The sequence below is a fragment of the Pleurodeles waltl genome, chromosome 4_1 (assembly GCF_031143425.1).
Source record: "Pleurodeles waltl isolate 20211129_DDA chromosome 4_1, aPleWal1.hap1.20221129, whole genome shotgun sequence".
NCBI lineage: Eukaryota > Metazoa > Chordata > Amphibia > Caudata > Salamandridae > Pleurodeles > Pleurodeles waltl.
The window spans coordinates 529,012,339-529,039,202 of NC_090442.1; the positions used below are offsets into that span (position 1 = coordinate 529,012,339).

At 43.7% G+C, this 26,864-nt stretch overlaps 1 protein-coding gene across 3 annotated transcripts in view; it reads right to left on the reverse strand.

Annotated features, from left to right (window-relative positions):
- The window catches only part of CNTN1 (contactin 1), an 895,734-nt gene that overhangs the window by 209,895 nt on the left and 658,975 nt on the right, over window positions 1–26,864 (reverse strand). For all 3 annotated transcript variants that reach the window (XM_069228856.1, XM_069228858.1, XM_069228855.1), the window contains 2 exons: window positions 25,662–25,789; window positions 21,619–21,794 (listed from right to left, as the gene is read on the reverse strand). In XM_069228856.1, the coding sequence (XP_069084957.1) occupies window positions 21,619–21,794; window positions 25,662–25,789 (304 nt within the window). The remainder of the gene's footprint in view (window positions 1–21,618; window positions 21,795–25,661; window positions 25,790–26,864) is intronic.

The following is a 26,864-nucleotide window of genomic DNA, read 5'->3' on the forward strand; positions in this document are numbered from 1 at the left end:
TATCTCCCAGGGGCACTAGGGAAACCTCTGTCTGACTCCTAAAGCTAACTGAAACTATCTCCCCCCGAGCGCTACACTAGCCAACCCAAGGGTCTGTCCAGTGGTGGACTGTGCTCTCTTGGAACACTGGGAGTCGCCCTTAGAGTGTACATGCTAGTAGCACTCGAAGCATTTGGGGATGAACTTCCCTAACTTTATGTCAAAGAACCCTGGTTTCTTCCCAAATCTAGAAGATGAATGGCTACCGACCCTCCCACCTCCTTGGGAATTGTTTTGGGGGCCTTTAGAGAACTCCTTCTCTTTAAGTTTATCTCCCCCCCTCTTTCTTCTGGTCAGAACCCTGACCATCTTTGTGGGTGTCCCCCCTAGATGCCTTCTTGGACACTCTGGTGCTAACCCAGAGGTCTGCTTCCTCTGCAAGCTTCCTGGGATCAGTCAGCTGGCTATCTACTAATTGCTGGCGCAACTCTGTAAAAGAAATACTGAGCATATGCTCTCTCAGGATCAAGTCATATAACCCTTTGTAATCATCCACTTTGCTGCGCGCACCCATCCATCCAGTGCCTTATTGGAGAAATCTTAACAATCTACCGAAGTTTGTGTTGAAAGTTTGGTGCTGTCCCTAAACCTCTAATGGTATTTCTCAGGGGTCAGCCCAAACTTGGACAGTACAGTGGCTTTCATGTGTGCATAGACATATCTAGCCTGTGGAGCTAGTGTAAGAAGTGTGTCGCTCCCCACTGCTGGTACATAAAAGCACAAGGCTGCCCCCCAGTGCTCCTCAGAGGTCCCATGGGCCCTTAGTGCAACTTCATAGAAAGCCATCCACTTGTCAATGTCATCTCCTACCACAAACCTTGGCACCACATTCTTGTGTATACAAACCTTTTTCTCCCCAACAGGTCCTGCATGTATGCTGCCACCATCACTGCTGGACTCAGACGGTCTCGCCTTGATCTCCAGCTCCTTGAGACTTAGTTCATGAGCCAACAGAGCCAAGGCTCTCTCAGCTGCAGCTTCAGCTCTCTCAGCTTCAATCTCCTTGGCTGCTCTTTCAGCCTCAGCTTGCTTGGCTTCTCTCTCTGCTCTCCTTTCCTCCTGTTGAGCCTCGATTTTTAACCTTCCCATCTGCAATTGAAACTTTCTCTCCTCTCTCCTTTCCTCTGTGGTCAGGCCTTGATCAGAGACACTGCTCCTTGGTTTGGCAGGGGGCACAATTGCAGTGGTAATCTCATCCACTGATGGCAAAACATCCTCTGATGGTCCATCCTCTGGACCTTCCTTCTCAACATCCTCCTCTGTCTGGGCTTCTGCCTAGGCCCTCAGCGCCATTTGGAATTCCTCCTTCCTGGTGGCTTTCTGGGTAGGTACATCCATATCCCTGCCGAATGCCCTCAGTTGTTTAACAGTGTAGGTCTCAAGCATAGCCAGATCAAAATCTTCATCTACTGCTTGAGACCCAGCCAGAGACATATTGAATGAGGATTTTAGTCAAACATTGTCAGGAAAAATCGAAATTGCTAAAAGAGATAAAAAATCAAGTTGACCTTCAACTGTGGGTAGGTATTAAAATACTTAGCTACTGTATGTCACTGCACAAATACAAGTCCTATCCTCAACACTGATCACCAATGTTAGAAACGGGGTCTTTGGTTGGCAGTCAGGTTACCCCAGTCCAAGCAAGGACCCTCACTCTAGTCAGGGTAAGTCACACACAATCCAAATTATCCTGTGCCCACCCTCTGGTATCTTGGCACTTGAGCAGTCAGGCTTAACTTAGAAGGCAACGTGTAAAGTATTTGTGCAATAACTCATACAATACCACCATCTGGCACCACAAAAATACATCACAGTGTTTAGAAAAATATATAATATTTATGTGGATAAATGCAGGTCAAAACGATTAAAGATAGAATAAGTAAATGTTGAGATATCACTGAAAAGTGATATAAAGTGTCTTTTAAAAGCAAACAAAGTCTCTTTCAAGCACAAAGTACCTGGTTTGCGTGAAAAATCTCCGCAAAGAACCGCAGAGGAGGAGAAGCATGGAAACAAAAGGGTGTGCGTCGATTTCTCGGGCCACACAAGGCAATGCATTGTTTAGTTTTCACACAGAGATGGCTGTGCGTAGATTCCCGGCGCTTGGTCGAAGATCCTCTTTGGGTTGCGGGGTTTTCAGACGCCTCGGGGATGGTGCATGGATTTCCTGCGCTGGCAGGACAAAGTCACAGGAGCTGCGTCGATCCGGTGGGTGTTGCGTCGAATTGTCTACCACACGGCAGGCGCTGCGTTGATTCCTCTCTGGAAGTCAGGCTGTGTCGTTCCAGTTCGGCTGTGCTTCGATTCGGTGGCGCGTGCGTCGAATTTCCAGTCGCTATGCTGCCGTTGCATCGATCTTCTCGTTGGGAAGTCGGGCTGTGTCGTTCCGGTTCAGCATGCGGTGAAATTTTCACCACTGTGCAGGCTGTGCGTCATTTCTGGCAGGCTGTGTGTTGAATTTCGCCCCACAAGGAGTCCTTCTTGAAGAGATGAAGTCTTTTTGGTCCTGGGACTTAAGGGAACAGGAGGCAAGCTCTATCCAAGCCCTTGGAGAGCACGTCTTCACTACAGCCAGAGAGTAGCAAGGCAGCAGTCCTTCACAGAAAGCAGACAGGTGAGTCCTTTGGGCAGCCAGGCAGTTCTTCTTGGCAGGATGCAGGTTCTGGTTCAAGTTTCTACTCCGGGAAGTGTCTGAGTTGGTAGTGGCAGGGGCCCTGTTTATATACTCAAATGTGCCTTTGAAGTGGGGGAGACTTTAAAGAGTGGCTTAGAAATGTACTTGGTCCCCTTTCAGTTCAATCATGTCTGCCAGGGTCCCAGTAGGGTGTGTGACAGTCCTTTGTGTGAGGGCAGGCCCTCCACCCTCCCAGCCCAGAAAGACCCATTCAAAATGCAGATGTATGCAAATGAGGCTGAGTATCCTGTGTTTGGTGTGTGCCTGAGTGAATGCACAAGGAGCTGTCAACTAAACCCAACCAGACATGGATTGTAAGGCACAGAAAGAGTTAAGTGCAGAGAAATGCTCACTTTCTAAAAGTGGCATTTCTAAAATAGTAATATTAAATCCAACTTCACCAGTCAGTAGGATTTTATATCATCTTTCAGGCCATACTAAATATGACCTTTCTAACCCTTTCAGATCAGCAGCTACCACTCAAACAATGTATGAGGGCAGCCCCAATGTTAGCCTATGAAGGGAGCAGGCCTCACAGCAGTGTAAAATGAATTCAGGAGATTTACACTACCAGGACATGTAAACTACATAGATACATGTCCTGCCTTTTGCCTACATAGCACCCTGCTCTACCTAGGGCATACCTTAGGGGTGTCTTATATGTAGAAAAAGGGGAGTTTTAGGCTTGGCAAGTACTTTTAAATGCCAAGTTGAATTGGCAGTGAAACTGCATACACAGGCCTTGCAATGCCAGGCCTGAGACAAGTTTAAGGGGCTACTGAAGTGGGTGGCGCAATTAGTGCTGCAGGCCCATTAGTAGCATTTAATCTACAGGCCCTGGGTACATATAGTGCACTTTACTAGGGACTTATAAGTAAATTAAATAGTCCAATTGGGTATGATCCAATGTTACCATGTTTAAAGGGAGAGAGCATATGCACCTTAGCACTGGTTAGCAGTGGTAAAGTGTGCAGCCTCTTAAAACCATCAAAAACAGTATCTGTAAGTGGAGGGAGGCAGGCAAAAAGTTAGAGGTGACCACCCTAATGCTGTCAGGTCTAACAGGAGGGAAAGGCAGAAGTAAAGCAAAAGTGCAGAAAAAAGTAAAAAGTAAAGTGAAAAATGAAAGCAAGTCAAAAGGGCACACAGGAGAGCAAACAGCAGCAGCGGCAAAGGGAGGGCAGATACAGAGAGAGAGCACACGGAGAGGAGTAGAGAAAAAGGAGGAGAGAGGCAGCCTAGCGGGAAAGAAGAGCTTTCCCACTAGACACCAGGGATGAGGTGCAGGCAGAAGCCTGCAGTGGAGGAGGGCCTTTAACTCCTGACAGGGGTCAGGAGTTGAGAGGACCGAGGGATGAGGGCTCTACTTACAAGGTGGAGCCACGGGAGGCTGAGCAGTTCATTGACCAGGTCAGTGGTATTGCTCAACCTACCGCGCAGCAGCTGCCATTAAGTAGGGAGTGGGGGGAGGAGAGGACAGCTGGGAGGCAGGAGCTGGGGCAAAAAAGGCCAGAAAAAAGGGCCGGGCAGCAGCGTCTGGAGAGCAGAGCAAGGGAGCGGAGGGGAGCGGGCCGCAGGGGCAGCAGTGGCGGGGGAGAGAGAGAGACGCGGGAGGGCAAGAGTGAGAGAGTGGAGGGAAAGGCAGAAGTAAAGCAAAAGTGCAGAAAAAAGTAAAAAGTAAAGGCAAAACTGAAAGCAAGTCAAAGGGGCACAAAGGAGAGCGAATGGCCTCAGGGGCACAGGAAAGGCAGTCACGGAGAGAGAGCACATGGAGAGAGGAGTAGAGAAAAAGGAGGAGAGAGGCAGCCTAGCAGGAAAGCAGAACTCTCTCACTAGTCACCAGGGATGTGGCACAAGCAGAAGCCTCCGGGTGGAGGAGGGCCTTGAACTCCTGACAGGGGTCAGGAGTTCAGAGGAGCGAGGGATGAGGGCTCAATTTACCAGCTGGCGCCACGGGAGGCAAGGCAGTTCACTGACCAGGTCAGTGGTATTGCTCGACCTACCACGCAGCGGCTGCCATTAAGTAGGGTGGGGGGAGGGGACAGCTGGGAGGCAGGAGCGGGCACGAAAACAGAGCAATAAAAGGGGGCGGGCCACAGGGGCAGCAGTGGAGGGAGAGCAGCACGAGGGAGCAGAGGGGACGGGCAGCAGTGGCGGGGGAGAGAGCGAGGCGGGAGGGCGAGAGTGAGAGAGAGAGTGGAGGGAGGGAAAGGCAGAAGTAAAGCAAAAGTGTAGAAAAAAGTAAAAAGTAAAGGCAATAGTGATAGCAAGCCAAAAGGGCACACAGGAGAGCGAAAAGCAGCATGGGCACAGGGGGGGCAGCCCAAGCGCAAACCCCACGCAGCTCGGTTTTCCAACACACGCTCGCCTCTGAGGCATTATTTTTCAGGCAAACCAGGTACTTTCTGTAACAACAAAGTTACCATTGTTTTCTATGGAGTAAGACTCCTATTCTTTTGGAAAATTCATATCTTGACTTGTGTATGTTGGATGTTTGTCATTTTGGTCTTGTTTGATTTAGATAAATATTCCCTATTTCTCTAAGCTGGTGTGGTGTCCACTTTGTAGTGTTTTCACAGTATTACTGTGTGTGTTGGTACAAATACTTTAAAAACACAAAAAGGGTATGGGGTTCACTTATAATGAGGAGCTGTACCCAAAGGAGATTTTCCTGGAGCTCCTTGACCTCAATGGGTGTGTGAATGAAGTGTAAGTGCTGTGAAGTGGTGATGAGGGGGGGTGTTTCCTTTACGGACTAGGTGGTCTCACACACTATATAGTGTCATGCTTCATCATCTCACCACCTAACAAAGGACTCACTGGGTCACCTATATAAAAGTGGCCGACATATTTCTGCCCTCTACAACGAGCCAAGGAAGGTCTAGGGGCATTCTTCAGAGCCTAGGATCCCTAAACGTCATGCAATGCAGAGACAGACATCCAACACTCAGTAAGAGAGTGGGTACAGAAAAGTAAGAAATGATGCGGCCTACCTGAAGCGAGGAACTACCTAACGTAGGGCCCAAGTCTAAAGGCTACTTGCCCCAGTTTCCAGGTCTGGGAGTGTTGTTGTAGAGGGCAGACACATGTCGGCCAATTTTAGATAGGTGACCCAGTGAGTCCCTATTCTTACCGAGGTGTCCCATCCTTGTTTTTAAACACACCAGCAGACACCATTATTAAAAGTGTAGATTGCACACTGGTCATTCACACACCCATTGAAGTCAAGGAGCTCCAGGAAAATCTCCTTTGGGTACAGCTCCTCATTATAAGTGAACCCCATACCCTTTTTGTGTTTTTTTGGATTTATATGTAGGGAGTTAGTATCGGTCGATTCCTTTAAATTTTTCTTAAATTGTTTAGTTCCAATCTCCCTGACTCTCCATTTGTGTTATGATGGTACAAATACTTTACACATTGCTTTTGAGATAAGCCTGACTTCTTGTGCCAAGCTACCAAGTGGGTGAGCGGGGATTGTCTTAGGAGTGTAACTCCCTTACACTGACTAGAGTGAGGGTCCCTGCTTGGACAGAGTACTAACTGACCAACAAAAGACTCAGGGGGTCATTCCGACCCCGGCGGTCAAGGACCACCGGGGCCGGGGTCGGCGGGAGCACCGCCAACAGGCTGGCGGTGCCCCGCAGAGCATTCTGACCGTGGCGGTTTGGCCGCGGTCAGAACAGGAAAACCGGCGGTCTCCCGCCGGTTTTCCGCTGTCCTCAGGAATCCTCCATGGCGGCGCAGCCATGGGGATTCCGACACCCCATACCGCCATCCTGTTCCTGCCGGTTCACCCGCCAGGAACAGGATGGCGGTATGGGGTGTCGTGGGGCCCCTGGGGGCCCCTGCAGTGCCCATGCAGTGCCCCCATAAGAGGGCCCCACAAAGAATTTCAGTGTCTGCTAAGCAGACACTGAAATTTGCGACGGGTGCAACTGCACCCGTCGCACCTTCCCACTCCGCCGGCTCCATTCGGAGCCGGCTTCCTCGTGGGAAGGGGTTTCCCGCTGGGCTGGCGGGCGGCCTTCTGGCAGTCGCCCGCCAGCCCAGCGGGAAAGCCAGAATGGCCTCCGCGGTCTTTCGACCGCGGAGCGGCCATATGGCGGTTCCCGCCAGGCAGGCGGCGACTGCCGCCCGCCGGCCTCGGAATGAGGCCCTCAATTTCTAACAGGCATGTTGCACTTTTCGACACTTCTTCTATTTAAATCTTCAAAAATCATATCTCCAATTCTTCTTATAGATTTTTTGTCAAGCCACTGTCATTTTGCTTATTAAGGGCCATATTTATACTTTTTGACGCAAAACTGCGCTAACGCAGTTTTGCGCCAATAAAATTAGCGCCGGCTAACACCATTCTGAAGCGTCATGCGGGCGCCGTATTTATTGAATGGCGTTAGCCGGCGTTAGCCGGCGTTAGCCGACCGGCGCTGCCTGGTGTGTGTGAAAAAAACCGACGTACACCAGGCAGCGCCGGCGTAGGGAAAAATGGCGTTTGGGCGTCCAAAAATGGGGCAAGTCAGGCTGAGGCAAAAAAATCGTCTTAACCCGATTTGCGCCATTTTTTTGGGGCGCCCAGACGCCATTAACATGACTCCTGTCTTAGCACAGACAGGAGTCATGCCCCCTTGCCCAATGGCCATGCCCAGGTGACTTATGTCCCCTGGGCATGGTCATTGGGCATAGTGGCATGTAGGGGGGCACAAATCAGGCCCCCCTATGCCACAAAAAAAAAAAAAAAAAATACTTACCACAACTTACCTTTTCTTCCCTGGGATGGGTCCCTCCATCCTTGGGTGTCCTCCTGGGGTGGGCAAGGGTGGCAGGGGGTGTCCCTGGGGGCAGGGGAGGGCACCTCTGGGCTCATTCTGAGCCCACAGGTCCCTTAACGCCTGCCCTGACCCAGACGTTAAAAAGAGGCGCAAATGCGGGGTTTTTTGCCCCGCCCACGCCCGGGAGTATAAATACCACGCACATGCCTGGGAGTCATTTTTTAAGACGGGAACGCCTACCTTGCATCTCATTAACGCAAGGAAGGTGTTCACGCCAAAAAATGACGCTAACTCCATGAACTTTGGCGCTAGACGCGTCTAACGCCAAAGTATAAATATGGAGTTAGTTTTGCGTCGAATTTGCGTCGAAAAAAACGACGCAAATTCGGCGCAAACGGAGTATAAATATGCCCCTAAATGTTTCTTTGTTGTTAGAAATTGGAGTGGATTATTATTGTGTAATATATTTAATGTTATATACTGTTGTGGTGCTTCTAAATGCTTTACACATTTTCTCTAACCTTAACCTGTCTGCTCTGTGCTACAGCCATCAGGGGTTGAGCTCATGTTTAAATTAGTGAAATCTTAACTGTACCCATCAGGCACTGACTTTGTTACTTGTGGGGAACTAACAATGATTCCAACTAATAATTCACTTTCTTACAATGTCACAATCCATACTAGAGACTTCCCTACAATAGTATATTCAGGAGCTGGTCAAATTCCATGATGGTTCATGCTTAAGGTCAAAAAGATAAAAACAATATCAATGAATTTGCAAATAGCACCTGCCAGTCTCACAGTAGTGAAAGCTTTAGCTCCCTTTATGTTGGTCTAATCTTCAATATTATTTAGATGGTTCAATCCGACACCCATCAATTCTTTAGGACTACTCAGAGACACTCTTCCTGATCCACAGAGGTAGCATAAACAGATGCCTCATGGTTGATAAGAAAGGCAACAAATAAAATGTGTGTGTTGAAACAAATTCTATTTCTATTCCATCTGCCGGTTAGAAGTCTGAACTCCAACAGATGTGTCTTACCTCTTAGGGAAGAAGGATTGGGTGTATTGAGCATCAGGAAGCCCAGCTGAGGTGCTTCCCATAGTTGTTTAGTGAGTCCATCAGAAGAAATTGATAAATATTGGTGCTTTGTCAATCACACCTTGTCATGTGGTTCGCTCTGGGAGGTCAAGTGGGTTAAAATGTTATACATGGTAAATATGTTGTATCTTTTTTTCTGGTAATGCCATTACATGGATATGAGATGAAGCAGAATTGAAAGATGGGCTCTTCAGCATCCTTTATCGATTAATTCCACTTTGTAGAATTTAGATTGCCACATGGTTCTGGATATACAGCATTCCAGAGATGGAAGGAGATTAGGTGTGTAAAGATGAACCAACTTTAAGTTAAAGGAAAGGTAAAGCTATGTCAGCAGATGGCACTAGGTCACCAGCTAACGGAAGACAATAGACTCAGATACACATAACTGTGACAAAGGGCAAAGAACAGAAATGAATTTGACCCACTTTAAGAAACTGCTTAAGAGAAGAGAAGCAACACTGTTCTGGTTTCACTGATATATACAATATGACTAGAAGCATATTGAAGTATATAAGACACAGAAATTGTATTTCCAGAAGTCCTACAAAAGGAATCTGGAGTTTTTGTAAAAGGTGGACCAGTGTCAGTGTTGCTGAGAAAGGCCAATGGTTATGGCAAACATATCCAAGCTATTGAACTATCCTTAGAATCATCAATAAATAACATTTGCTCAAGTAAGGCCTAATGGTGATAGGTAAACAAAGGTTGGAGATCTGATGGAGAGGGTGTGGGGAAGGAAAACAATGTATGATGTCCTTTGCCACTGCTTCCATATACAAACAATCAGGAATTATGACGTTTCCTTCAGTTACTTGCCCTAAAGTTCCAAGAAAATAGTAGCACATTTACTGGTGGCTGTGAAACAGTAGGCTCTCAGCAGGTGATGCATTAGGCAAGGTACAGCTTTCTTGGAGTGATACTACAGTATCTGATATTTAGTAGGGATGGAGAAGGTAACACAAAGCCTCAGGGAGATCAGCAAATGGTTGGGAAGATGTGGGGACCGATCCTGTGCCATCTCTCTAAAGACTTCAAAGAACTGTTCTGTGCTAACAAAAAGCTGAGTTGTGAATATTTTCTGAAAACGCTGAAAAAGGAACTCCTGTTATCAATAACTTAAGTGTGGGTGTGGTGCTTTGGGCCAAGAGAGGGAAAATTGTATTTTTTTTTTTTTTTCTGATGGTTTTTTCTGAAAATGCTAAAAAAACTATGGTGTCAATGCTTACTTTTAGTACAACAAAGCATCACAGAGTGTTAATTAACAGTCATTGCTCTTAACTTTATCTAATTGTGTGTGTATTTAAGTATGTACATATTTACATATGTCTGTTGTAACACTCTTTGTAACATGGTCAAAATGTCATTTACATTAGCTTGTCACTCTGGCGGTCTCCCCTAGAGCTGCAGGTGTTGGATTTCTAACCCCCCTGGAGCAGGGACTTAATTTTGTGCTCCAACACTAATTAGAAATCCAGTGGGACTGTGACCTATTCAAAATCCACTAAGCAATACTTTTGGGTGGTGTTTTCTGGTCATGATTAGTCCCTCTTGATCAGTTCAGGGACAAAGCCGGTCTCCAAACACTCTTTCAAAAAATGAATTACACACTCAAAATAGCACTAAGAAACATGGATGAAACTTGAAAATGTTTATTTTTAAAACCCAAGGTTATGTAGTGGTGGTGTTATTAAAGTTTGGATTTTTTATTTTTATAGTGTGGGGTATCTTTATATGTATAGTTCTTACTTGGAATGAGCAATTCTTACTTGGAATGTTGGGGTTTAGAAGGAAAGGGGACAGTTGAATTGGAGAAAGATGGAGGGCGGAGGTTACACGGTGTGCGGGACTGATTAACAAAATGAAATAAAAGCTTGAAGACCAAGTTGGCTATTGGAGTTACTACAGGAATTTGGTGACGAGTGAAAACTTCAAGCCCCTACACCACAGCACACCACTCTTATCCTGCGCGGCTTCAAAGAAAAAAAGGTACTAAAATCCTCAGCGCCAGGTCGAGGATAAGCTGCAGGCAAATTGTGCCAATTTTCATTTGGAGTGGTTTCTCGTGGCATTTTGGAGGCCGATGAGGCACTGGTAGGTGCAGTGCACGTGGGCATTGTCGCTTGAGCATCTCCGTTTTTGCCGTTACCATCGCACAGAGCGTTGCATGCCGGTACTGACTCAAGATGGAGAACGCGCTGAGTAGGTGACGCGTGAGCGTGTAGAGGAGCGTCGCGTGCCAGCACCGGTTCGAGATTAAGAATGCACTGGTTAGGTGGCACGTGAGCGCATCTTCCTGGACATTGACACGCTGAATACATGCACATCATCATGCCCTGGTGATTAGAGGAAAGGACCTTGAACTGTTTTGATGAAAGGCCCTTGAAGGATTTACTAGGAGCGCGTTATTGCATACAAGAAAGCACATGCGATAACGCTTACATCAAAGACACTTGCGTGGCAGTGAGCGAAGGGAATGCGAACTGCAATATTGAATGCTGATTCTACTGCATTTACTAGTTTATATTAAAGGTTTAGTCACATTCAAACATGAATGGATATTGTTGAAGAGAAGGATTTACAACCTGTAAATAACCTGCTATAATATAAATACAATAATATACATATATCAATAAGAAAAAAGAAGAAGTATATAAGAGACAATGAGTACATTAAATTTATCTGCACTTCAGCCTTTTCTTTTAGCTAAAGGTGGACCAGTTATGAGGTGGAAATAATGGAAAGAGTACTTTTGTAACTATGTAGATACATTTGAGGAGGAAGAATTTTCTGCAGAGAAGAAGAAGAAAATATTGTATCACTGTATTGGGCCAGGAGTTCTTAAATTGTGCAATGAAATGGAAAACAAATAAGAGGTGACTAAGAAGGAGGAGACGTTTTCACACAAGCGTTAGAGGATTTGGATGCTCACTTTTCTCCAACAGTGTGTGTAGCGGTGGACCAGTTTACATTTTTTCAGAGGAAACAAAGCAAATCGGAATCTGTTGAGGAATATGTATCAGCCCTTAAGAACTTAGCGAAGACCTGCAGGTTTGGTAGATTACAGGAAAAACTCATCCGGGACCAGATAGTTATGCATACGAGCAATCCTAAAATTCAGTTGTGGGTAAACGGTGAAGCACAGTTGAAGGAGGTCATTGCATTGGTGAAAAAAGTGGAACTTACGGGTAGATGTGTGAAAGCTATGTGAGAGGATGCAAAAGATGTTAAACGTGTTTTAGTCACCAAAGGAGAAAAACTAAATGGTAGAAATGACACCAAAACCTTTCGCCCAACCAGAAGGAGCAACAGGATCATTATGAAGGGAAAATTTTTTATAGGTGTGGGAGTATAGACCATTTTGCCGTTAATAAGAAATTTCCTGCAATCAAAAGTGTTCATTGTGTTGTCGTATGAGGCATTTTGCGAGAGTGTGCAAGCGTTCGAGAAAAGTTAATGTTAAGTATATTGAAGAAGAAGATGTATCAGACTCAGATTGTCAAGATGATAATAGCAATGATAAAGGAATATTTTGCATTGAATATAACCTGTTAGATATTGAGCAAGGTACGAAAAGGAAACCTTTGGGTAAAGTATGCATGGGGGGTGTAGTGGTCAAAGTAACTGTTGATTCAGGCTCACCATTCACCATAATTTAAAAGGATGTTTGGAAGGAAAAATTCTAAGAATCATATGGTGATCAGTCAGAAAAGACAGATATTAAGGCGAAAAGTTATACCAGATAAAGGATTGATTTATTAGGGTATAGAAACATGTAATTTGAATTCAAAGGAAGGAAGGCAATGTGCAAGTTACATGTATCTGAAAAAGGTCCATCAGTATTGGGTTGGGAAGATCAAGGAAAATTAGGTATCATCTTTAATTCAAATAGTTCTGAACCTGTGTTATCTATGGAGTGTAAAGATGTGTACAATGAAGTAGTGCATAAGTATCCCAAAGTATTTTCTGGGAAGATTGGATGCCTGAATGACTTTTTAATAGTATTGAAAGAGGATGCTAAGCAGTGTGTTCATAAAGTTCGATACATGCCTTTCTCAATCAGGGAGGAAGTCTTGAGTGAACTTAAATGATTAATAGCTGAAGGCATAATTGAGCAGGTAAAGTCTGCGGAATGGATTTCTCTGATGGTGGTTGTCAAACAAGTGAATGGGAAGATTAGATTGTGTGTTGATCTGCGAAGTTTGAATGAGAATATAGTAGTGGATCAATATCCTCTACCAAAGATTAATGAAATGTTCGCTAACACAAGGGGAATGAGTTGGTTTTCCACGCTTAGAAATCAGCTTATCATCAGATAAAGTTGCACCAAGATAGCAGAAAGTTAATGACGTTCATTACACTTTTTGGATGTTTTCAATTTTTAAGGGTGCCATTCGGGTTAGCTTCTGCAGCTCCAATGTTTCAAAGAATAATGAGTGAACTGTTACCAGATATGAGTGGGGTTATGTTTTTCCAAGATGATGTACTGATAATGGGAAAAACAAAGGAGGAACATGATGAAAAGATACGCATGGTTTTCATGTTTGAAAAGAAAGGGTTAACTGTGGAATTTGGAAAATGTAAAACAGCTATAAGAGAAGTGAAGTATCTAGCACATTAGATTAGCGAGGAAGGTTTAAAACCAAAGCAAGAGTTAGTGAAGGCAGTCATGAAGGCACCTGCTCCCCCAAATAAGCACGAAGTGAGAGCTTTTTTGGGTTTGGTGGAGTTTATTTCGAAATTCATAAATAGTTTTTCAGAAAAACATATACAATTAGATAATTGTTGAAAATTAGAGTAAAGTTTGAATGGTCTGAGGGTTGTCAGGCAGAATTTGAGAAATTGAAAGTAGAAATCTGTAATGCTCCATTTTTAATGGGATTTGATCCGCTGAGTAAGATATTCATCACCACGGATGCCAGTACAAAAGGTATAGGAGCTCTTTTGTCTCAAACAAATGATGAGAATGAGGAATGGATTGTGGGTTTTGCATCAAGAGCATTAAACAGGGCGTGTCAACACCAGGACAGTGCGCACTCTATGGGCAACATAATGCAAAATGACAAACCTTATGCAATGTAATAAATCATGCATTGTGTGATGATATTGCATATTAACTTTTTGCATTGCAGGTATTTATCTTGAAATGTCATTAATAATGTTTATAATGTATTGTTTGTTTTCAAGCTTGTTCATTTTCAAGCCTTTCCTGCAGCCTGGCTGGGTGTGGCAGGTGGGTGGGGCTTGGGTCTATTTAAGGAACCCAGCCCAGCTCCACGTACTCACTATCCAGAGGTCCCGGTGCAGAGCAGCAGCATTTTCCAGGGCTCCTGTGCCAGAGGCCTATTTGGACATTTCCTGGCCCTGTCCTCATTATCTTGCTGATCTTCAAGCAGGGCAGAGTTCGGGATAGGCCTCGACTCCGTTTTCTAGAAACATTTGAGTTTTGGCTTTGTGATTTACAGTGTGTGCAATTTACTCTTGGCACTTAACCCCGTTCAGATCGGCAGAATGCGCAATCATTTCGAGGCATTTGAATCTTGATTGTTGAATCGGCAACAGTGTGCGCAATTCATTCTTGGCAATTAACCCTTGCAGTTCAGATCGATAGAGTGCGCGATCATTTTCAGGCATTTGGAATCTTGATGGCTGAATCGGCAGCAGTGTGTGTGATTCATTCTTGGCAATTAACCCTTGCAGTTCAGATCGGCAGAGCGCGCGATCATTTCGAGACATTTGAATCTTGATGGTTGAATCGGCAGCAGTGTGTGCGATTCATTCTTGGTAATTAACCCTTGCAGTTCGGATCGGCAGAGTGTGTGATCATTTCAAGGCATTTGAATCTTGATGGTTGAATCGGCAACAGTGTACGCAATTCATTCTTGGTAATTAACCCTTGCAGTTCGGATTGGCAGAGTGCGCGATCATTTCTAGGCATTTGAATCTTGATGGTTGAATCGGCAACAGTGTACGCAATTCATTCTTGGTAATTAACCCTTGCAGTTCGGATTGGCAGAGTGCGCGATCATTTCTAGGCATTTGGAATCTTGATGGTTGAGTCAGCAACAGTGTATGCGATTCATTCTTGGCAATTAACCCTTGCAGTTCAGATCGGCAGAGTGTGCGATAATTTCAAGGCATTTGGAATCCTGATGGTTGAATCGGCAACAGTGTGTGCGATTCATTCTTGGCAATTAACCCTTGCAGTTCAGATCGGCAGAGTGCGCAATCATTTCTAGGCATTTGAATCTTGATGGTTGAATCAGCAACAGTGTGCGCGATTCATTCTAGGCAATTAACCCTTGCAGTCCACATCGGCAGAGTGTGTGATCATTTCAAGGCATTTGGAATCCTGATGGTTGAATCGGCAACAGTGTGTGCGATTCATTCTTGGCAATTAACCCTTGCAGTTCAGATTGGCACAGCGCATGATCATTCAAGGTACTTGAGTCTTGATGCACAGTCTGGTAATAAGGTGCACAATAATTTCTGGGCAATTGAATCTTGAAACTTAGATCAAACAGAGTGTGATCTTTCTAGACAAAACAAGTTTAGTCATTTTGCCTATTCTATAGTATCATTCATGAATCCTATAGCAGTTAATTATTTGGTAACGAATATACTCATTGACTCTTGTTGTGATGTAATTGCTATTCTAAGGATTAACTTGAGAGAGTTCAATGTTCAGATTATATGATTATAAAAAGGTCACGTTATTGAAAAGTTCTTGATCTCTCATGTTATTAGACCATAAAGAATTAAAACAAAGTTCATGAATATTAATATGAATGATCTTGCTATTGTGTTCTTAATTCTTGCTTCTGCAGGTCTCCTTCCCCGCTGTTCCCAACCTAAACCCCATCCCCCGCTTGGCCACTCTTTAACTCTGTACTATGATAGCTAGTAGAGTTTGGAGCTGCCAAGAGGTGGACATATTGGGAACAGGCGCAAACCCCGAGGATCCGGTCTCGCTGACAGGGCGGAAGTAAAATATTCTGTAATTGAAAAGAAGATGCTTGCTTGTACTTGGGGTCTGGTCCATTTCTGACAGTATTTGGGGACTCGGAGTGTTTGTGAGGACAGATAGCCGTTGACTAAAGTCCTTACCAGCAAGGGGTTACAAAATGCGTCACCCAGATTAGCAAGAATGTCTGTGGGATTGTTGGATTTTGATTATGAAGTGCAATACATACCAGGTGTGAAGAATAGAGTGGCTGATTTTTTAAGCAGCATGCCATTACCTGCTGACCTAAGGAAGGAAGGTGATGAAGAATTAGAGGAGGAAGAGAAGGTTGTGTTGTTATTTGACGATGGATAGGATGGAGTCAATGAATTTGAATGGAAGAAGGCCTTGGGAACAGACATAGAATTTCAAAGATTTTTGACAAATCTGTGTTCTAGGTGGCCAAACAAGAAACATCTTAGTCAGTATGAACGTAGTTATTGGGAAGTTCGCAATGAGCTGAGTGAGGAACAAGGCATATTGATGAGGTTTGGTAAGGTGTGCCACCGAAGGCTTTACGTGCAAAGATAATGAGAGCATGTCATGAAGGACATTTAGGTATTGCCAAGACCAAGGCGAGAGTAAAGAATATGTATTGGTGGCCTGGATTGGATAGTGATGTTGAAAACCGAGTAAAAGAATGTGTCAATTGTGAGAATGCTGATAAAACGCGGAAGACATTTAACCCACCATTATGTCCAGTACCTTGTCCAAATATGCCATGGGAAAAAGTGGATGTTGATATTATGGGACCGACTGAGACTGATCTGTGTGGTAGAAAATATATTATAGTGGTAATGGATCATTTTTCTAAATGGCTCGAAGTGAAGGTCACAGATAAAGTTCAAAGTGACGATGTGATACAGTTTCTGGATAAAATATTTATGAAAGAAGGTTTACCGAAGTGTGTGATTTCTGATAATGATCCTCAATTTATTGCAGAATCAATTATTTTTTTTTTACAAAGGAATGGCATTACTCACAAGTTGACATCGGTCTATCGTCCTGAAGGCAATGGTTGGTGGAACGATTTAATCGGGTGATTAAAGGAACAATTCAATTGGCTGTTAGTAGTGGAATTGAATTGGGAAAAGGAAGTACACTGGATGATTTGGGCATACAAAATAACTCCCAGTAGCAGTACTGGAAAAAGTCCTTTTGTCATAATGAGAGCTACAGAACCCATTAGTAAGGAGTGTGCATTCGGGAGAGGAGAGTCTCAGAATGGTCTCCGGAAAATGTGAAAAAAAAATTCTTGGAGGACAAAGAAACATATAGAATGGGTTATGATAGGAAACAGAATGTGAAAATGGTGCCAGTGGAAGTAGGTGCATGGGTCAGAGTAAAAAAAGATGGGAAAGTACGTAAAGGTGAAAGTAGGTTCAGTGAACCATTGAAAGTTTGTGAATTATTTTGCAACTCAGCACGTTTGAGTGATGGTAAGGTGTGGCATTTAAGCCGGTTATGTAAATGTAAGAGTGAAGGCGATGTAGAGAGGAAGAGAAATTATGATTGGATGGAGGATGTATGTGAAGAAAAGATCACTGAAAGAGAAGTTAAGATTAGTGAACCAAGGGTGGTGAGTGATCAAGGTGAAGTGAATACTGGAAATAGGAAGGGAAGATATAGTAGGTGTATAAGAACACCAATGAAGTTGAGCAATTTTGTACATTAAAAAATTTAATAGAGTGAAAAAGTGTATATTTAGTGTGAATAAGCATGCGTAGCAAACTACGTTACCATTACAATATGTAATAATGTATAATATAGATATTTAAAAAACTTACATTTAAGAGGGAAGATGTGTAGTGATGGTGTTATTAAGGTTTGGATGTTTTAGAGTGTAGGGTATCTTTAAATGTATAGTTCTTACTTGGAATGTGTAATTCTTAATTGGAATGTTGTGGTTTAGAATGAAAGGGGACACTTGAACTGGAGAAAGACAGAGGGCGGAGGTTACACGGTGTGCAGGGCTGTTTTACAAAATGAAATAAAAGCTTGAAAACCAAGTTGACTATTGGCATAACTACAGGTTAGTGCATAAAATATGAATGGTAACCACACAGAATGAAAAAAACAAATGCAGCAATGCAAGATATGGCCAGCAACAAAATGTGAACATTCCTACCATGGTTAACAAGATCCTAGCATCCTAAAACCCTATCACTACTTCTAAGTGCTATGCTAAAATGTTGAAGAAGCAGAAAATATCAAGCCTATAAACAAGCCTATAAACTGAGTTTGGATTGTGCAGCACATGCTCTCTTGGTACAAAATAGCTGTTTAGCTAATCTCTATCACAGCCATTCTCCCATTGGCCAGTAAGGCGGTGCTGGGCTGAAGGCCACTTCTCTGCGATGTTCTCAGAGCTCCAGAGCAACCCCCGGCTGGGGCTGGTTTGTCGCAACAAACCGACACGACCTCTGGATGGATAGACTCTCAGATAAATGGTCAAAAATATCCACATTTTTATAGTATGTTTGGCAACATTAAATTCCTAACAGGACAAAGAAAGTGTGGCAATAAATGTGGCATATCGATTCACATGTAGAAATGTAAACTTCACTGTTAGCATCCACATTAACATGGCAGTGACCATAATAAACAATGAAAACATGTCAGCCTAGAAAGAAAGGGCAGGATGCCAACACGTCTGCACATGCCTAAGACTTCACACTTTCAAATAGAAAGAGATAAAAGAGTCTGAAGGCAAGCACATGATAAAATATAAGTAGCCTAAAATGGCTTCGCCGCAGTATTCACGACAAGCTTACCATCATTTAGCAATTGTGATCCTTTTTTTCGTTTTCGCCTCTCTGAAATGTCACATTTACCTTTCTACTGCACTCTCAAAGCTTCCCCATGCCTTGCAGTAGATGAACAGGTTTGTGTTTCATGTTGACCTGTCACCCCCTGTGTAAAATATTTCCATATTGCGGAATGTATTTATTTACTGGGAACTTTAATAGAAGCTTTGGACTCTGGGACTAGCAGGACGACATTTAAAAGTGGATAATGGATTTTGCACTGGTGCAGAGCTAACTACTGAGCACACTAATGGCTAGCACTTTATGCATCTTGCAATAGGCAGAGAAAGCACAATAGTACTGCATTCTTTCCTGGTACAGATCTACGCTCAAAATAAGGACTCTCCTACACAAGTGTTGATTAGGAAAAGATCCTGATCTTATCCACATTTCATTTCTCTTTGATTAATGAGTCAGACGCATGCATAGGCATTCACCATGCCCAACTAAGGATGAAAAGCTTTGTGAGGCAGAAGGCTTGTTAGGTTAGGATGAAAAAAAGAAATGTTATTAAATGCTCAAATTGAGAAACTACAAAAATATGTATTCAGTCTGCAATGCTCAAATCGATGGTGCTTTGGAAATTAGAAATTCAGCGAGCCTGGCAAATCGCTAGAACTTAGCAACATCAAAAAATAAAATGATGGACAGACTGTTAAAACTTTTCAAACACTCACCCTCAGTCACAGATCTAGGTTAAATCCATCATTATTTTGCTTGCCACTTCAGCCCAGTTTGGACCCAGCCATGTGCAAATCAGTCTTGACTCTGCTCCCCTCAGGAACAGACCAGGGCGGCCCCTCCACTATATTGGAGAAGCGTCATCCATCAAACAAAAAGAACAAACATAAAGGGATAATAAAAATATCTTATTATCCCTTCATTTTTCTGCCTTCATAGGGCAGGGCGGGGCAGGAGGAGGAGTGGTAGGAGCGCTTCTAAGTGCGTATGTCAGTTTGGCCTGCAGTCTGAAGTCAGACAAACTGACATGCGCACTTAGAAACTCTCCAACTGGCTTTAAAATATACCAAGCACAGTGCCACACTCCCTCCTTGAGTGGCATTTCTGCCCACTCAGGCCAATCGCTACACTTCTTTCATGATGTGTAACAGCAATGAGAGAAGCTTTGTGATTGGTTGGGGAGGGAAGCACAAGAGACGAGGCGGCTGGTGGGAGCGGTGGATCACAGAGGGGCAGGTAAGTATATTTATTTCTTTTTTTTACTTCACTGAATGCCCCCGCTCCATGCGCTGGCTCCCCGCCCCCCACCCCTTCCTTGCAGCACCCATGACTGAAACAGTCCAGCTAGAACTGCAAGCCAGGTCCTCCCTGGACCAGAAACAAGCATCCTGGGACTGGTTTGGGGTTTCTTCCCTCATCAGCTAGGCTAAGTTGAATCCAGTGGTGCAGCAAGCAAGGGACCCATGTATGAGCACACCCTAGCCACTTTGGGTGCACATACCAGCACATACCAGCGTCACGAAATAAAAAGATGGACAGAGTGTTAAAACTATTAAACACTCAACCCCTGAGTCTGATGAGGGGTTATACCCCAAAACAGGTCCCAGGAGGCTTGATTCTGTTTCAGGGTGATCTTGGCTTGGCAATTCGGGCTGGACTGTTCCCATGGGGAGCAGGGTCAAGACGGATTTGCACATGACTGGGTCCAAATTGGGGTGACATTGCGAGCAAAATAACAATGGATTATACCCAGATCTGTGAGTGGGGGTGAGTGTTTGAAAAGTTTCAACACTCTGTCTATCATTTTATCTTGCTGCCAAATAACTAGAACCTACAAAAACAGGACAGGGTAAAAAGAACAAAAATAATTTAGCAATATTGATCTCTAAATCCTAATACATTGACAGATGGGTCAATTTGCATAGCAGAAAAAAATCAACCATTGTTTAAAAACCGTTTCTATGTTTTTCATTGTTAGGGGACACAAACCTTGCATGGTGATCCAGAATCCTCTAAGAACTCACGGAAAACAACTGTTAAATAAGAAAGATTGCCTTGAGGGCACAATTAAGGTATGAACAAAGGCGAAAAGGCTGAAAATGATCTGCACAAACACACATGCATTTGCAATTTAATAACAGTTAATGTTCTGCTGCATATTTGAAAGTCTTGGGGTTGTGACCCTTGGCGTGTGCTTAAGTTTTTACATTAAATTATGCTAAAAACGACGGCCTTGTATTTAGACAAAAACAGTCATGATGATTTCCTACACACGCAACCTCAACCTTTCCCAAAAACGCCCATGCTCTTGTCCTATATTATTTGTTCTGATGTAGATAGGGAAAAAATATAACTTCATATCTAATCTGGAACTCCTTTTTCTTCTCCAAAGTGGAATTGCGAAGACTGGTATCTCACCATTTGATCGAAAAACATATAATAACAAAACCCTTTGTAAATAGTGGAAGAGGTAACAGGGCTTTCCTTGATAACTAGGGGTGTGTGAAGTCGTGAAGTCATCAGACTAGCATTTTTTTCTTTACTCCAAGCTTCAAGAAATTTGAAATTCTTGAAATGTAAAAAAATAAATAAACAGAATCAGTAGCTTCAGCTATCCGCCACTGCAGAGGAAATGTCCTGTTGCCATGAGGGGCAGCCAGGACAAAGGGGGTATTGGCATTGCTTGCCAGCTGTCTCCCTTCTCCTGCTCTTTGCCCCCTTTCACCTTCTTACAGGCAGCATCTTCCATGATGTCCCCCCACGGGACATCCAGGAACCAATCATTATCAGAGGTGGGAATGGGCACTTAACCTTGACTAGGTGAATTGAGAAAAGTTGTGAATCTTTGCCCTCTTGGCAAAGGCCAAGTTTCTCAACTTTGTGCAATTCGCCATTAGGCTGGGCAATAATGCAACTTTGCTCACCTCTGGCAATAATTTGGCATATACAAGGACTGAAGTATGGCTGTTTATAGGACATAATATTAAATTTCACTTGAAGTGACTCTTATCTGGATAAATATCAAATGGGCTTGCAAGGCAATGTTATCCTGGCAGCACAGTATTACACGAGGACAACTTTATATATGCTTAAACATTGTTTATGGTAGTTAAGGTTTGCAATAAACTCTAAAAATTAACATATTACTTTAAGTGTCTCATTGTCTGACAGAGAAACCACAATGACATAAAAAATACATATTTACTTGTTGTGGAATGTAGTGTTTGTAAGGAAAAAAAAAGAAAGCATTGAGGCCTTACCTTGAAATTTCTGTCGTAATGTTGACTGTCTCTGTCGAAATCAATTATATATCCATTTTGAGACCAAATGAATGTAAGGTCCAAGGAAGGATCATGAGATGCGTGGCACTGCATGGTTGCATTCTCACCAACGGTGACATCAACATTAGATGGTGCAAGAGTTATCTTAGTGGCAGCTGTAAAATGGTAGAAAAAGATAAATGGTTTTAATTGGCGTGTGCATGGGTGGCATATTTCATAGCCCTGTGAGAGGAACTACATCTACCCTTTTTGAACCCAAAATATATTTTACCGGTGATACCCTCTTTTTAACATCCAAACTTAAGGGTTGTGTTTCAGTTGTCATGGTCCAAATCATTAAACTACAATTACAGCCGATCTGGACTCATCATTAACCCGCCCCTTAAGGCTTAGAGATGAGGTCAGCACACCTCCTCCCATTTTTTATATAGTTGGCAGCGGGGTGGGTCCCAGGGATACCAACCGAGGCTTGGGGAGGGGGCATTTCTATAATAATATATATATTTGAAATGCTGACAGACATTTAGTATTTTTTTAATACTTCTTACGATCCTGCAGGAGTCCCGTGAATCCTGCAGGATTGTGACTTTTTAATGCTTTTTTATGTTGGCCTTAGGGAGGCTCTACCTGTGGGGTAGCCTCTGGGACTCACCTCCAGTCCAATCCCCCACCACACAGGGCCTAGGAGGGCAATGTATCTCTACCCTAACCCCTTATATTATTTTGTTAATGTAACCTAAATAGTTGAGTCCTGTAATGGCTGCCTGCAACATGTTTCTTCATCTTGCAGGTAGCCAATCAAAGAGGGAGCAAGATGGCCCAAGGGTACCAAAGCCCTATGGGCCAATCAGAAGGCTCTGTTTTTTAAAACTGGGTTCAAAGGACTCTCACACACTCTCGAACTCAAATATCTTCAAATCACAAAAAGCACACTTTCTGGACCAAGATCTAGTTTCCTGACAAATTTAGTGTAATTCTGTTCAGCAGTTTTTGTGATAGCGCTCTTCAAAAAAGTATAAGGAAAATTCATGGGGATTTTGTTTTTTGGGCCCTCCCTTTTTCCTTGACCCCTGCTTGACTGATCACCCTGAAACTTTCCATGCACAAACTAGACTATATTTATCAAATGACACCAACATTATTAGCAAAACAAAAAGGCATTTCCTATGGCCTAACTGTAACAACCCAGTGGTGATATGTGGGAGTGTGTGTGTGTGTGACACAATGAACTATTCATGTATGATTAAACTATCATGTAATGTAGGTGCAGCACTGAAAAAAAGGATATAGCCATTTGTTTATGAATGTATTCAATCATCAATTATAATTATTGAGTAAGTCCCCGCAAGGATGGTAACACGTGTTCAAGTCCCCACAAAGAGGGTTCTGTGCTTGTGATTGAATAACAACATATTTGCAGACAGATCTGAAGCAGGATCCTGCATTTTTTTTTTTTTTTTTACATTTGTCTAATATTAGTTTATCTTTAAAACATTGGGAAAGGTTAGTCCCCACAAGGCATGCCCTTATTATAAGCCAAACTCTTCCCACCATCAGGCCGCCTGCCTGAACCCCGCTGGCCCTATTAGGAGTTCACTGCAGGGTCGGTGGGTGGAAATAGAGTTTTCACCCACCAGCCCTGCGGTGAACAGGGCCTTAACATTGCAGCCCGCTCCTAATGGAGCGGGCTGCAATGTGGTGGTGCGGCAGGTGCAGCAGCATCTGTTGTGCATTCCACTGCCCTTTATTTGGGCAGTGGAATGAGCGACGGAGCTGTGCATGGGGCCCCCTGCACTGCCCATGCCTAGTGCATGCCTAGTGCATGGGCAGTGCAGGGGCCCCTAGGGGCCTCCCAAATCCTCCATTCTGCCAGCCTTTTCATGGCAGTGTAAACTGCATGGACAAGCTGGCGGATGGGGACTTGTAATCCCCAGGGAAGCGCTGCTTGCAGTGCCGCCCTGGCGGATTACATCTGCCTGCACCGCCAGGCTGCAGGCTGACAGCAGCCTTGGCGGTGTTGGCAGTCGGATCGTGGCTGCTCCGCCACAGTCATAATGTTGCGATCGGAACGCCACTTTGGCAGCAATTCGACCTCGACCGTGACCCTGGCGGGCTGCTGACCGCCATGGCCATAATGGGGCCCATAGCCCCCACGAGGATGGTAGCACGTGTATGGGGGTTATGTGCTTGTGTGTATGTTTAGCACCTGTCTCATTGGCTTTGCAAAGCTTCTGTCCTCATAGCTGGTTAGTGGTTTATATAATGTGGAAATGACACAATGGGTTTTCGAGCACCATCAAGTTTTAATTTTATGACATTACCTTGTCCTGAGGCTAGGTTTCACATTGCAAGATTCATTCAGGTAGATTTTTTCAATTAAGCAGGTTAGTGAATACGTTTATATTTTGACCTAAATCCGAAGCCTTTTAATAACAAACCATGTGGAGAATATAATATCTGGGGATGATATTGCAGGCCAAAAAATTTAGGATTTGGGTGTCCAACCATATATTCTGTCCCTTTGTTAGGCAGAAATGTGCTTTGCCTTTAATCTACTGCCAGCCCACATGCACCTACTGTCTATGTTGCCAGGAACATGCCATGCCACCTAAAAGAAATTAATATTGTTATAAATTGCTTTGTTTTGATGTAATACATTGTATTCTCAGATAGAATGTGTAGGTTCCTGGGGACTAAAATGTTTAAGTTGGATAGCCATTTTTACCTCCAACATGGCCACCACCATTCAGTCCAATATTGTACTGAGCTGGGAGTAGCTGTGAATTATGGGTTTGTTGATATTGAGTTCACCAGTCCTGATGCAACAAACTAAATATGATTCACACTTAGGATGCGAGCATAAAGAAGTACTATGGCACAACTTCCACTCTTAACTTATCTTGCTCTCGGCCATCTTTTCTATCATGAGGGCTAACCTTGATCCAGAGCCCACACTGACCCTTCCTTTGCTGAAGTGGTGCCGTCCCCATGTTGCAGAGAAGTGTATTACTTTATTTGGTGGCTGTGTAGTCCTTGAGGCTGTAGGGTGGAGAAGAGAATTTCTGGTGATATTGGGTGGCCACAAATTGAGTGCCACCCACGGTGTGGATCTGCAACAATAGCTATGCTCTGGATGTGAGGGATGATATACAGCCCTAGGGGTGATAGTTACTCAGAGGATGCCAAGGAGGACACTCATTTCAAACCTATGTTATTGGGTGGTCGGCACTATGAATCGCCTGGGAGTCCTTAAGAAAGCAAAAATTATATTAGGGCCAGCTCCAATCCTTGTGTCTGTACCACTGGCAAACTGATGTTTTGAGCATGGCTGGCGGCATGCGTTATGACATGTGTTGTGTGCGTTGATAACCATAACTGTCCACTTTTAGTGGATGCCCACATTTGAGCTAGAATCCTAACTTAGTTTTAACTGTTATTTTCAGTAAATGTCTTTGTTTTTTTCATGCTGTACCTATTGTCCAATCTGTGATGTGCATGGTCTTTGGTCGTGCACACTGTTGCCTGGGGTGGGCCCCTGTGCCTAAACCGACGTAGACAGTAAACTCCTGCTGCGCACAGCTGAAGACCCTGCTCCTTAACAACTGCTGGAAACTGACCACCACATCACAAAGCCATACACAACTAATGGAACAGAGTATGAGGTGAGCACGCATGAATTTTAGGATAGTTATATCTGAACAATATGAAGAATTTGAGACACAACAGCTGACGCAATAAAAACATAAATGAACAAACATGTCAGTGTTCGAAAAAGTGGTCGTAACTGAGTCCACTCCAAGTAAACTTCAGGACAACTGTCGGCGTCCATCTGGCATGTTTAAACATGACCATAATTGTTCACCACGTCAGTCATGACTTTTGGAAAATCATGATTGACGGGGATGCCACGAGGGCTGCCTAAATAGCAAATACGACGTTTTTCTAAATGATGATAACACTAAGAAGAAAGACAAAGGGTTTCTTTGATCTAATTCGGGAGAAAATGAAAACAAACGATTTACCTGTGACAGAAAGGGTTCCAGTACTGTTAGCTTTCCCTCGATCATTTTCTGCAAAACATGTGTAGCTGCCTTCATCAAGTTTTGTGATATTGAGAATTTCCAAACTGCCATCGTACCAGATCGATATGCTAATATGGAGAGTAAACAGAGAGGTAAAGACAGTATTAATTGCTGTGGAGTACTCTAACTCAACACAATGCTACAGCGCCGCATGGAAGCTCGTTCACTTATGATCTAATTTTGCATCTCAGTGAAAATTATTGCAATCTTAGAGAACTAGTTTCAAAAGAACAATATTTTTTTCCAGAGCATAGTGCAAAAGCACACTCAGTGCTCAACTTTCTAAAAAAATATCTCAGTGCTTAAAAGTGTTGAAGCGTTAAGCAATATTCTTCTAGATGTGCAGGTGCTGGTGAAACATTCATGGATTTCAGAGGCAGGATCCCTTAACTGAGTTTACCCTATGCTAGTTAAGCCCAAGGACACATATGCTACCAGGGACACCATAAATGTTTCCAGAAGAAGGCATGACTTAAAGAAGGCGCCTGGTGACCCTCTGCAGCATCTATAACTGATGAGTCACAATATTTAAGCTTAAATATCTACCAATTATGAAGCTGATATATGTGCAGGTTGATCCTTCTGACCTTGATATTTTGGGACCACCCCAGCTCATGGGGTGTAAAGTTACATAATAGACACCACCTGCCCCCTCTCACTTGATGAACTGAGTTCCTTCCACATATGTGCACACTGTCACAGCAGCCGGCACTTCAAGGCTCCCCGCAGTCAGAGACTGAAGGTCTGTTATCAACATTAATGGTGAGGTAGGGGAGTTTGCTCTATGGCAGTATGCTGTGCGCTCTTGTACACACAAGCTCCACATGCCACAAAAGTAGTATTGTATTTGTTGAATTTGCACGATAAATATTACCCTCATATTTTAACTGTTATTTGTAAAGCGCACTATCATCTTCTAAGGTATTGTGACGCTGAGCAGGTGTATGTGCCCAGCCCTACCTATGGTAGATTGCCTAACTGAAAGCCAGATCTTCAGCTTCTTATGGAATCCAACAAGGGAGGTGGAGGCTCTGATACGGGGAGGGGGGCAGGTCCATGTAGGAGTTATGCAGAGCAGAGGTATCTGGGTGGTTGGTGGAAGGAGATGCAACTGTTCAGGTAATGGGGCCTGAGTTGTGTAGT